This window comes from Gymnoscopelus microlampas (assembly GCF_963454915.1).
Source record: "Gymnoscopelus microlampas genome assembly, chromosome: 4".
NCBI classification, from domain to species: domain Eukaryota; kingdom Metazoa; phylum Chordata; class Actinopteri; order Myctophiformes; family Myctophidae; genus Gymnoscopelus; species Gymnoscopelus microlampas.
The window spans coordinates 19,515,538-19,528,686 of record NC_139941.1 but is presented as its reverse complement, the minus strand read 5'-3'; the positions used below and the strand labels follow the sequence as shown (position 1 = coordinate 19,528,686).

The window sequence follows — 13,149 nt, the reverse complement described above, 5'->3', positions numbered from 1 at the left end:
TGCCTCCAATCATGAACGCAGCTTGCCATTTCCATAAAATTGCACACGCACATTCCCACTAGGCCGAGGAAGAAATGCCACTTGAACATTTTCAAATCAGCCTCATGGTGGCGCTATAACTGGCCGATTTGCATTTTTAACTATAACTGCACCGATCTGCGTGAAACTTTGCACGCACACTCCCTAGAGGCCAAGGAAAAACATTAGACTGCAATTTTCACATCTGCTTTTTACAGCGCCACCAGGAGGCCGACTTATGTAAAATACATTTTTGGAGATTATTCCTTCAGATTCTGTCCAAAAACACGCAAATTGGTACACTGCATCTCCATAGTCATGTGATTCTGATGGATCTGTCCGATATTTCATATTCCATCCTATTTGGCTTACAGTGGCTTCCAAAGTTTGCAGGATTGGTCAGTTTTAAACAAAATGCCTCAAAACATGAATGCAGTGTGCAATTTCCGTGAAAGTTTGCATGCAGATTCCCACTAGGCCGAGGAAGAAATGCCCCCCTTTTCACATTCACATTGGCCTTTATAGCGCCACCAGCAGGTCTAATTTAGCAAAACACAATTTTGGAACAAAATGCCTCAAATCATGAATGCAGTGTCCCATTGAAAGGCCTAAGAAGAAATGCCACCCTTTTCACATTGGCCTATTATAGCGCCACCAGGAGGCCACAATAACCTACCTGACCTGGCGGAGACCTGTGCTCCGAGGAGCACTTTTTCTAGTTTACATCTGCTTTTTATAGCGCCACCAGCAGGCCGACTTATGTAAAACACATTATTTTATAATACTCCTTCCAATTTTATCGAAATTTCACGCAAATCGGTACACATGATCTCTATAGTCATGTGATCACGACGGATGTGTTTGATTTTTCATATTCCATACTGATTTGCTAAGATTGACATCTAAAGTTTGCATTATTGGCTTTGCACGCACATTCACACTATGTTGAGGAACAAATGCCACCCTTTTAACATTGGCCTGTTATAGCGCCACCAATAGGTCCAATTTAGCGAAAAACATGTTTTTAACAAAATGCCTCAAATCATGAATGCAGTCAGAGTCCGATTGTCGTGCAAGGCCTAAGAAGAAATAGCACCCTTTTCATGTTGGCCTATTATAGCGCCACCAGGAGGCCACAATAGCCTACCTGACCTGGCGGAGACCTGTGCTCCGAGGAGCACTTTTTCTAGTTATTATTATTATAGTTGAGAGCAGCCACCATACCCATGTCAGAACGGTTCACAACGTTTTCAAATTCAGTGTTCAATTTACTAAGTGATCCTGGGCGCTACACCAGCCCTACACCAGCGCTACACCAGTCCCCCACTGCCTGGGGAGGCCAGGGCCGAGCTCATGCTTCCTTCAGTGCATGAGAGCCAACTGACCTTCTTGTCACCTGACAGGGTGGAGTTTCCCTGGTAGGACGTAGCGCGTGGAAGGAACACGTTATTCCAACCAGTTCCCTTCCCCTCCATCAGGCGCCCCGGCTGTCATGGGGGAGGCGGTATAGTGACCAGGATTACTATGTTTTTGTGAGGGTATTAACTACCCTGGGAGACACAGGGAGAACATGCAAACTCCACACAGAGGAGGCCCTTTCGCCAACCCCACCTAGGGTATGGGCGCTGATGACGCGGAGGAGAAGACACGCCCCCAGCGCCCACAGTGTCCCCAACGGGAATCGAACCCAGGACCTTATTGCTGTGAGGCGACAGCGCTACCGACTGCGCCACCGTGCCCCCTAGGGTTACCATTGTTGATTGTCAGAATACTTGCCCATCATCATGCACTCCATATTTGCACTGCCTGGAGAACTATCATGTATAAGCCCATGCCCATATATGGAGCTGGCTGACACATCGTGACATCATTGGAATGACAAGGGCATCCCGCATATAAAGACTCACATTCTCAGAGAGTCTACGAACAATATCACAGAGACCACCATTCCAACGCCCATCAGAGTTCATCCCTTGCAGGATTCCAACAATACCCTCCTAACACGAACCAGGATCCAGACCCATACTACATATTCTGCTGCCATTTACCTACCTGAACTATCCTTTGAGTTGCACGGATTAGATACTGTATCTCTGGTTAAGTTCTGATCGGTTGGTTTTTATTTAGAGAGACATTAATACATCACCATGGTTCTAGCCGACCTGGGGAGGAAGATCACCTCGGCACTGAGGTCTCTAAGTAATGCCATTGTTATCAATGAGGATGTGTTAAACTCCATGTTGAAGGAGGTTTGTACAGCCCTGTTGGAGGCTGATGTCAACACTAAACTTGTCAAACAGCTACGAGAGAATGTCAAGTCTGCCATTGTCCTGGAAGAGATGGCTTCTGGTCTGAACAAGAAAAAGATGATCCAATGTGCTGTGTTCAAAGAATTGGTTAAGCTGGTCGATCCAGGCGTGAATGCTTGGAATCCAACCAAAGGGAAGAACAACGTCATCATGTTTGTTGGTCTGCAGGGCAGTGGAAAGACTACGACCTGCTCTAAGATGGCATACTTCTACCGAAGAAAAGGCTGGAAGACCTGTTTGATCTGTGCTGACACCTACAGAGCTGGTGCCTTTGATCAGTTGAAACAGAATGCTACAAAAGCCAGAATTCCTTTCTATGGAAGTTACACAGAGATGGATCCGGTCGTCATTGCAGCAGAGGGAGTAGAGAGGTTTAAATCAGAGAACTTTGAGATCATCATTGTTGACACGAGTGGACGACACAAACAAGAAGAATCTCTGTTTGAAGAGATGCTGCAAGTTTCCAACGCTGTGCAACCAGACAACATAGTGTATGTGATGGACGCATCTATTGGCCAGGCCTGTGAATCTCAGGCTAAAGCTTTTAAAGATAAAGTAGACGTGGCCTCAGTCATCGTTACTAAACTGGACGGACACGCTAAAGGAGGAGGGGCCCTCAGTGCTGTTGCTGCCACTAAGAGTCCAATCATCTTTATTGGAACAGGGGAACACATAGATGATTTTGAGCCTTTTAAATCACAGCCCTTCATCAACAAACTACTGGGAATGGGAGACATCGAAGGGTTGCGACCAGTGACGTTCAGGAGTTACTGACTAGGTTCTCCCAGATGAGCAAAAGTATGGGAGGCTTCGCACGGCTCTTTAAAGGCAGAGACATGTCTAAGAATAAGAACCTGATGGCCAACCAAATGGCCAAGATGATGAACCCACAATTCCTGCATCAAATGGGTGGCATGGGTGGTCTCCAGTCTATGATGAGAGGGAACGCAAATGGCATGATGTGACCACGCCCACGCACAACATAGCAGACATGATATATGTGTGAAGAAATAATGAAAAGGATTTGATTTCATCTCAGTCGTTTATCTTTTTGTGAATATCTCTTCTTAACTAAAAACAAACCCCAGACCCTGTTTTGAAGAAATATATAATCTTAAACAGGAGAGATGATGAACACTTTAAATGTACTTGTATACAACGTAGGTTCAGGAGTAGAGACCTCCCTCTGCTTAACACGGCAACTTCCCGCTCACCATCACCTTATCACCCACACCTGCCTTCTCTTATCAGCCAGCCAATCCCTGTCACAATCACCACAGTAGAAAGAGCATAAATACACCTGCGAGCCACCGCTCATTTGTTCCTACTACTTACGTGGTCTCGAAAGTTCTCCCCGTCCACCCCAACTACCTAAATACCTTTTCTCTTTTTCCCTTTCTTCCAGGAACCCGGGGGGGGGGGGGGGGGGGGTAGTATTCTGAGCAAAGACGACGACCAAACGAGCACCAGTGGCCGTCCGCTCCCGAGACTATACTACCCCCACCCTGAGTCGGTTCCTTGTCCATTCACATCCATCCATTTTCGTTCAATAAAATCAGTTTAACTTTAAGCGGTGGTCTCTTACTAGTGAATCAGTCTTTAATTTGTATTTTGTGTGTAGTAAATATAAACAGTTAAGTACATCTCACAAAATAATTTACATGAAATTCTTACTTCTTACTGTATTTGCCCATCCTAACTACCAGGAACAGCAGAGTGGAGGCTTTAATATTGTACCTGGTGACCTAGTTATGGATCAATTGGAGTAAGATTTGTGTCAACGCCTTTTGGCATGATCCTATCTAGTACCATTCTGCAAGGTTTCATTAGAATTGTGAAAATAGCATTGTGCCATTGGTTCTGGTACAGGAATAATCCTGATTCTGACCACCATCCACCAGTACTTTGAAGTCTTTGTCAAAGAGCAGAGTGAAGCTGGCAGCATAAGAGCGCTGCTACTCTAAAACATACACACAAACCATCCATTCTCTACTAATTCAATTTGTATGCCATTATTTTGTAACTGACACATTTGATCTGTCCATAGCATCATTTTTGGGGTATGAGTATGGATGAAAAGTCTTGCAGACTTGACAATGAGATACAAAGCCTACCTTTGATAAAAGCAAATGCTGTGATTGAGACCTGCATTTTATTACAATTACAAATTAATTGCTGCAATTTCAGACATGAACTTAATCTGAAAAGTGTGAGTGCTGTACATTTCTGCCAGAATAACAATACAATTTTACTAGTGCACCCTGTATTTCCTTTCATGAAATAATGTCTAACAAATGTTGCCTTTGAGACCTGCCCTTTTCTATGATTAAAGACAGTCAGGGGTAGACATTAAGTGAAATTTGCCGTGAAGATCACAGGCCCCACCATTGCAACCACTGGCCCAGGACAATTTGTCAGGTATCGATCCCCATAATGACGAAAAAGAACAAATTTGATTCAATAGCATTTATTTTAATACTGCTTTGTGCATTAAATGCATTCAATAGAATTGAAGAACTTTGTATTTCAAAAGTGCAGTATTTCAGAAGTGCAAATAAAAGTATTTCAACAGTGCAAATAAAATTGTATTCCAAAAGTGCATTAATCATCAAGCAACACAGTAAGTTCTTCCTCCATCTCCTCGGTTGGTTGGTTTTTACGCCCTCCTCCTGATGCCCAGGCTGTAAATCCTGGGCGTCTGGTTCTTGGCCCAGACTGCCACCACCTCAAAACAGACCTCTCTGCATCAAAGGTGTCCACATTTGGCCCCTCAATGGTCAGGAACATTAGACGGGTGAGACTTGGAGTTGAAAGCTTTGACCGCCAGTCGCTCTTCACTCTTTTCATACAAGAGAAGCCTCTCTCACATACATACTGCTGTACTGATTGCCAGGTTGTGAGGTAAATGAGGTAAATCTGGTCAAAGATGCAGAGGTTCTTGAACTTCCCCTGTAGATCAGCTGTAAAATAGAATTGCTTAGCTGTTAATGGCAAAGCAGGGAGTAAACTTAGTTAATAGAAATATGACAAACAACAATTTAGCTCTACATACCTCTCTGGAGAATTAACAGGAGTGTCTCTTCTTGCCCAGATCTTATAGCCTGTACTCTCCCATCACCTGAGTGGCTGTGGTGCCCTCACGCACAAGGATGGTCTCATAATGGTGGCACAGGGACTCCATGTCTGCTCGTCCATGGAGGACAAAGGCTTCCATGGAGTCATCTGTGCTACCAGGTTTTGGCCACATGTGGTTAATCACCACCACCAATCACACCACCAATCACAGGGCAGAGAATTTTGCCACAATACTGCCGGCAGACATCAAGTCCTCCAGACGGCTCTCAATATGTTTGGTGAGAATTTCTGAAAATACAATTGTGTGTCAGCATCCATGTTTCAATTGTTGTCAAAGCTTTGAAGAAAGCTTTAAAAACTGTTAAGGTTTCTCATTATTTATTGACCTGTCATTCTCTTTCTTCTCTCAGGAGCAAGTGTGTTGTCTGTTGAGGTGTTAGTGAGCTCCACCCCTCTGTATGTGCCAGTCACTGCATCAGCCAACAGCTTCCTGTGCTTCTCTCCTGGCTCCAGACACAGCTCTGTGAGGCCATTGATGCAGGCCTCAATGTACTCCACTGCCTCTCCTTATAGAAAATAGTTAGAGATTGTTATCTACTTTGTAAGACCACATAAAGCATATAAAATAGAAAAAATAAAACATACAGTATTTACCTGGTGTCAGATTATCCTGCTGAAACTGGAGGCTCAGTGTCTTCAGAAACTCCAGCGTATCTAGCAGGAAGTGCATGAACTGCACGTTCTCGTAGTTTTTGAGGTATTGGAGAATATTCTTTGCTCTTCCCACTACTGCAGGTGAAGGCCTAGGTGTCCGCTCTGGGCTGACCTGGTCCTCAAAGTGTGCCACAAAGACGGCATACCCATTACACAGGATCTGGAGGAGAAAGACAACATGACATATTTCCCTATTTCATATCTACTCATATCTTTCTGCGTTACACAAGTTTGGAAAAGTATCAATCATTGAACCTGTGTTGCCTTGTGGATGTAGGGCAACCACCTGACCCCCTTCAGGTTTGTTGGTTTGAGGACCTTGTCCTCCAGGGCATCTTCCAGCATCCTCAGTTCCCTCAGTGCCTTTGGGGAGTAGTGGTACTGCATGTGCAGATAATAAAGCACCTCCTGCAGTTTTTTAAGCCTTGGCTTGGCCTTAATGGAGTTCACCATCCCCAACTCCAGCCTGCGTGCCACACAGTGGATGGATAGCAGGTGTCCCATCTCCCCCTTTAGCTTTGCAGCCACGCCATTCTTCTTCCCCATATTGACAGCTGCACCATCAGCATAAAAGAAGACCACCTTCTCCTTCCAGTTGCCCAGACCTGCTTTCTCAAACACTTAAGTTAAAGGAAAAAATGTAAAGCAATTATTCATTGGCCAGGAACAGCCTAACTTGATCACACTTTACTAACTAACCTATTCTTATTGGCTTACCCGCCTGTACTGCAGAAAGCACACCATCTGCATGTGCATGTTTCACATCCTCGATGCCAAGGAAGGACTGGACCACTCCTCTCTCCTCAGTGAAGAATTTGACATATACGATCTCATTCTCCAGGACCCCACTATCAGTGGCCCCATCGATCATTACACTGATGTAGCGAGCGTGCTTTAAATCAGTAAGGAGTTGCTCCCGCTCCACATCGTAAATGTCAATTATGAATCTGGAGGGACATTAAAGTGATTTTTTGTAATGATGAATACATTGAAAAAAGTAATTAAATTAGGAATTCCTTCATGTATTTGTAGTTCTCACCTTGAACATGCCTTATCTGACTTGTAGCAGTTGGGCATGTTGGAGCCAGTCCGACTGTTGAGCTGCACTAGGTCAGGAAAGTCGGTAAAGGGCCTCTCTTTGTTTTTTTTTATGATTTGTACTAAAGGGCCTCTCTTTGTTAACAACATAGTATGCTGTGTGGAACATGTTCTCCATCTGCTTCTGGAAGCCTGCATCCATGTCAGAATTTAGATGAACCCCAGCTAAGACACCAGGTGGTTCATGCTCTGCCTTCTTCCTCTTCACACATATCTGGTGTGAAGAGATTTTCTCATGAGGGTCAAACCCTGTAGACCGCTCTGCTACCTGGCCCTTGTAGAGACGAGAATCCCTAAAATATACAAGCAAAAACACCTTACATCTGCTGCCTGTATTCATCATGTGTAAATAATTAAATTATAACTACTACAACTAGCTAGGCTACAACACATTCTATAAAGCAATTGTTTATCATTAGATTATTATTAAAATAATTGTATCATAATCATTCCAATTAGTAGTAGGGTGAAATATCTACATTTGTTTTTATTATGCACTTTCTGATTGCCTGTCATGTTACCCTGCTTAATTCTTATATGACTGTACTAAAATGTAAAGTTAAAAAATACATTTGGGGTTTATTAGCCTTGGATCAAGACCATCATAGATGTATTTTATCGATTTTTACATATATGATATCAAAATGTCAAAATTGATTAAATACATCTATGATAGTCTTGATCCAAGGCTAGGGTTAGGGCTAGGGGTTTATGCTGGCATAAAAAAATGCATCATATTTATAAACTGTGTACATTCCTGCTGCAGCTAATCAGTTATACAGAAGACAGAACAGGCTTATTTTTTAGAGACTGAAGTGTATGATAAAGAATTGCTGCGGTACAACGCAGAAAACGCTGATCTACAAGATCACAGTGTGTCGCAAATACGACGCGTTGTGTGCTTGCAGATCTGCGTTTTCAAGCGAGTCATATAAATACGTCAGAGTGTCAGTGGGTCAGTGTTGCCAAGTCTCGTGAGATAAGTAAGCGAAATTCATCATGATTTGTGTGCATGGGGATCTCATTTTAAACAAGCCTAGTGGCTAGTGCTTATGAGTCTTCCAGTTTAGTAGACCTTGTATTGTGAATTTGTGCTTCCATGTACTGTTGTTCTCATGTCTTACTAAACAAAGTACATCAATCAATCAAAACCGAACTCCAAAAACAGGCCAAATCTTGCCCAAATATGCGGTAAATAAGCGGACTAAAATAAGCGGACTTGGCAACCCTGGTATTACCACAACAATGCGTTATCATACACTTCTATAACAGAAGTGTAGAGAAGTTAACGTGCATGAACAGAAGTTCTGTTCATACACGTTAACTTCTCTAACTTACTTGTCTGCAAATGTGGGCATTGATCTGCAGAGCTCACAAAATACCTCATTTTTGGCCTCTTCAAAGCCCAGCCAGTTCCAGCGGTCTCGCCATTGAGGCTGGAACTTGCTTTCTCTCTTTTTTTCTTTTTTTTTCTTTTCTTTTTTTTCTCACTCTCCTTCAACTCCTCCGGGGACTTTCGTTTTTTAGCTGTTTGTTTCTTGCCCGGCGTTTGGTCGGGTACTGGGGGTTTTAGAAACATTTTTGAAACAAAGCCAAGGGACGATACGGTGAGAAATGTCTTCAGCATCAGCCGTGAGCGAGCGCGATCCGCGGGAGCGAGCGAGCTGTGAACTCCTCGCAGGTGCGCTGATGACGTCCCCGGGAAGCTGAGAAGCTGCTGCCGCTGCACAGACAGCAGCCGGCACGGTCTTTGATCGGCATCACGTAAATGCTTTGTTTTAGCAGTAATTACCTAGACGATTTCACAAAGATCTTTACAAAACACAGTACAGGGGATTAATGTTAAATGAATGTCAGACATCCCCTCATCCAAACCCTTCCACCCCCACCCACTGTCCCTATCCTTCACCCCCCACCCCCACCCACCGTCCCCTCATCCTCAAATCATCCTCAAATCCCTCACCCTCAAATCCCACTAATTAACTAAACTACCCCTGCCACTTTTCCAAAGTTTAACATTGTAAATCTCATAAAGGCACAGTACACTCAAAAGACATTTCTCAATAATATTCTTGTTTACCATAGCAACCACCAATTTCCTTTACAAACAGTTTTACCATATCAATCACCGGTTTTACCTTAGCAACCACCTACTACACCCTAGCAATAACCAACTATTAGACCATAGCAGCCACTGTTTACCATAGCAACCACATGTTTTAATTTACCCCATATTAACCACATATTAGACCGTAGCAACCACATCTTAGGCCCTAGCAACCACCTATTAGATCCTAGCGACCACTTTTTAATGTAGACTGCTGATGTGTTTCATATTCATGTTTGTTGAAATCAAGATTTAACAATTGAGTAAATGTGTCACGTGAAGCTTGACCAATCACTTTGTTGACGGGTCTGACCAATCAGAACGTTGACGGGTCTGACCAATCAGAACGTTGACGGTTCTGACCAATCAGATCGTTGACGGTGAACACGGACAAAGTCAGGTATAGAGCAGGATCCGCTCTATACCTAAAGGTATAGAGCGGCTAGCACCGCTAAAAACGCATTAACCATCACCTGCAAGGAGGTATTGCAGGTGGTCCTATAGGACCCCAATGGAAACAGGACCGCAAGGACTTTTTTGGTGTTATCCTTTTAGACAAATTGTTTGACTGTACTCGTGCTGTTTTTACATTTCTGTCTAATAAAATATTCAATCAATCATATACTTAAATATTGGTCTGTGGATTTTGTGTAGAGAGTTTTGTGCAGCTTGCTAAAATATTGGAGAAATAGGGATTTAAGTGTTTTTATCAAATAAAAAATGGCCTAATCTCTCTGAGAGGTCATGGGTTACAATGGTTAATTTGTTCCTCATGAGGAGAGGCAACTGTATGTGCAATGAGGTTTCATGGCTGTAGATCAAACAGGGTATCAAATGTTTTTCATCAAATAAAAAATGGCAGAAAATCTCCTACATAAATCTAGTTAGATTTTCAATTGATTGCTACAGTATAACGTGGCCCTTTGGCCAATGGGAGTAAGATTAATTTTGTGACCATATGGCATGACCCCTTATGTAATGAACTGCCAGTGGCAAAATAAGGATACAAAAAATTAACAGATACAATAGGGTGCCTAAGGACTTCGTACTTGGCACCCTAATAAATTGAGTTTGCTTGGCGTTTCTCATCTGCTGAGACAAATCTTGAAGCACTGCACAACATAAACAACTGGTAGTAGAACAAAATATGTAATACAATATAATTAAACAAGAGGAATAAAACAATGGTGGGCTGCTATAATATAAATACCATGACATGGGCCTACAGAATGCATTCCTGTAGTTATACATGTTGTTCTTCTTTTTAATCACTAGAGGGCAGTCAAGAGCTGTGTAAGAGAATAAAGGAAGGTGCGTTGTCATTGTGTGCGTGCGTGCGTGCATGCGTGTGCTTGTGTGCAGTGGTGGAAAGTAACTATTTAGTAAAGTACATTTACTCAAGTAATGTAAGTAAGTAAAATGTTGAGGTATTTGTACTTTACTTGAGTATTTCCAATTTACTTACTACTCCACTACATCAGAGGCAAATATTTTATTTTTTACTCCTCTACATTTATTTGAAAACTTGAATTACTAGTTATACTTTGTAGATTTTGATTATTATTACAAAACATACATTAACCACTTCAGCCATATATACATTTCGGCCATTTGAAAATAGCAGATCTTCAAGCTCAGCATTGTGAGCTTGTAGATCTGCTATTTTCAAAAGATTGTTATACATTTGAAAACTTGAAATGGGACATTCTGCATAATTAGTTATTTTACTTTTGGTACTTTAAGTACATTTTGATGCCAATACCTTTGTACTTTTACTCAAGTACATTTTGAATTCCAGACTTTTACTTGTAACAGAGTATTTCTATATTGCAGTATCGATACCTTTACTTAAGTAAAGAATGTGAGTACTTATTGTGCATGCATTCAGCTGTGAAAATTCTGTGGTGGGCAAACTATGTTTTTGCCCCTGTTTGTCTGTCCAAGTGTCTGTCTGTCCAAGTGTGTGTGTGTGTGTGTGTGTGTGTGTGTGTGTGTGTGTGTGTGTGTGTGTGTGTGTGTGTGTGTGTGTGTGTGTGTGTGTGTGTGTGTGTGTGTGCGAGCGTGCGTGCGTGCGTGCGTGCGTGCGTGCGTGCGTGCGTGCGTGCGTGCGTGCATGTTTGTCCGCCCGTCTGTGAACAGTTATTCTCCGGCATCGTTGGCCCGATCAGTGTGAAACTGTACACACACACACGTCTGGAGGCCAGAGCAGAACATCATGAATCCCAAATATTTCAAATCTCCTCATGGTGCCACTAAAACAGCCCACTTCACGTTTTGGCTTATAACTCTTGAACCGTAGGTCGTACAATCAACATCTTTTTTTGGATCATATTAGGCATTGTTTGTGCCAGATTACATTTTATGTCATAGTACGTTTTCTTCATACTTTTTGCTCCTACCCTTACAGATTCTGTCCAAAACGTACACAAATCTATATATATTATCTCTAGGGTCATGTGATCAAGATGTGGTTTGAAGTTCCCATTCCAAGGCTATGACCACAGTTTGCAGGCCCTGGGTAGGCAACCCAGCCTGGTGGAGAACTGTGCTCTGAGGAGCACACTTTTCTAGTTACAAAATATTATCGTGATTGGCTATTCAATGCTTCAAACAATTATGTATTCATATACTGTAGTTATGTAAGTCACACCATTTGGATGAGGACATGGAGTAAAGATTACATGTAGGACAAACTGTCAAGGCATGTTTCAAGCTTGGTCCCATTTAAGGTTTCAATCTTCATGTTTTTCATGGAAATAACACCCTAGAAAACCAAGGTAGAAACATGATATGAAAATAGCATGTTCAGAAGTATTCTTTGTGTGACACCGAGAATCAAGAAGATTCAAGAAGGGTTTATTTGTCAGTCAATCACAGGTACAAGAAACTAAATATTGGTGGGACATGTTCAGAGACAACAATACAAAATAATAATATTGGATGTAATGGAGTAAAAATATAAATAGGCCTACATTCCAGCGTATATATAGCATATTGTATATATATATTAGTGATGCAATAGACTGGCCTGGACTCCATACTTAGGCATGGCTGACACAGAACTCCATATATGGGCATAAAGGGGACACAGACAGACAGTACAGAGATCTCCATATACTGTATGGGCATAAAAGGGACACAGACAGACAGTACAGAGATCCCCATGTATGGGTATAAAAGGGACATAGAATACTGGTAGGCTAAGCCTGACATCATGGACTCCATATTTGGGCATGGCTGACCTAGAATTCCATACCATATATGGAGCTCAACTGGCTGACACATTGTGACATCATTGGGCTTTCGCAGCATCCAGGTTTGTTGATACTAGGTCGCCATGGTAACTCAATATGTTTGAGCCTGCCATCATGGACTCGGTATTTTGGCATGGCTGACCTAGCCTTAACCATTATGCCCAAATATGCATATGTCCATATATGGAGCTGGCTGATACATTGTGACATCATTGGGATGGCAAGGGTATCCCAACCAGACAGTATTTAAAGAATCACATTCTCAGAGAGTCTGTGAACCTCAAGGAACTCTGGCGATTCTCAAACCACGATCTAGAACCCATACAACATATTCCACTGCTAGTCACCTACCTGAACTGATTGATTGATTGATTGATTTGATTGAATAAAACTTTAGTCAGAAATGTAAAACAGCACGTGGTACAATAAAACATTAAGGCAGGTACCGATCCTAGTCAACCAATTCTCTTTGCCCAGCATTATTTCAAAGTCTTCTCAGAGTCAGTCATCCATTTCTTGTTTTTGAGGATCAATTAGACTGTGGTTTTATTCAGAGAGACATTAATACGTCACC

General features: G+C 42.4%; 1 protein-coding gene across 1 annotated transcript; it reads left to right on the top strand.

The window, feature by feature from the left end:
• Positions 1-2,165: 2,165 nt before the first annotated feature.
• On the top strand, positions 2,166-3,101 carry LOC311043999 (signal recognition particle subunit SRP54-like; the record flags this gene model as incomplete). Its single annotated transcript, XM_084055422.1, has 1 exon — positions 2,166-3,101. The coding sequence occupies one exon, from the start codon at positions 2,166-2,168 to the stop codon at positions 3,099-3,101; it is 936 nt and encodes a 311-aa protein (XP_083911548.1).
• Between the last annotated feature and the right edge of the window lie 10,048 nt (positions 3,102-13,149).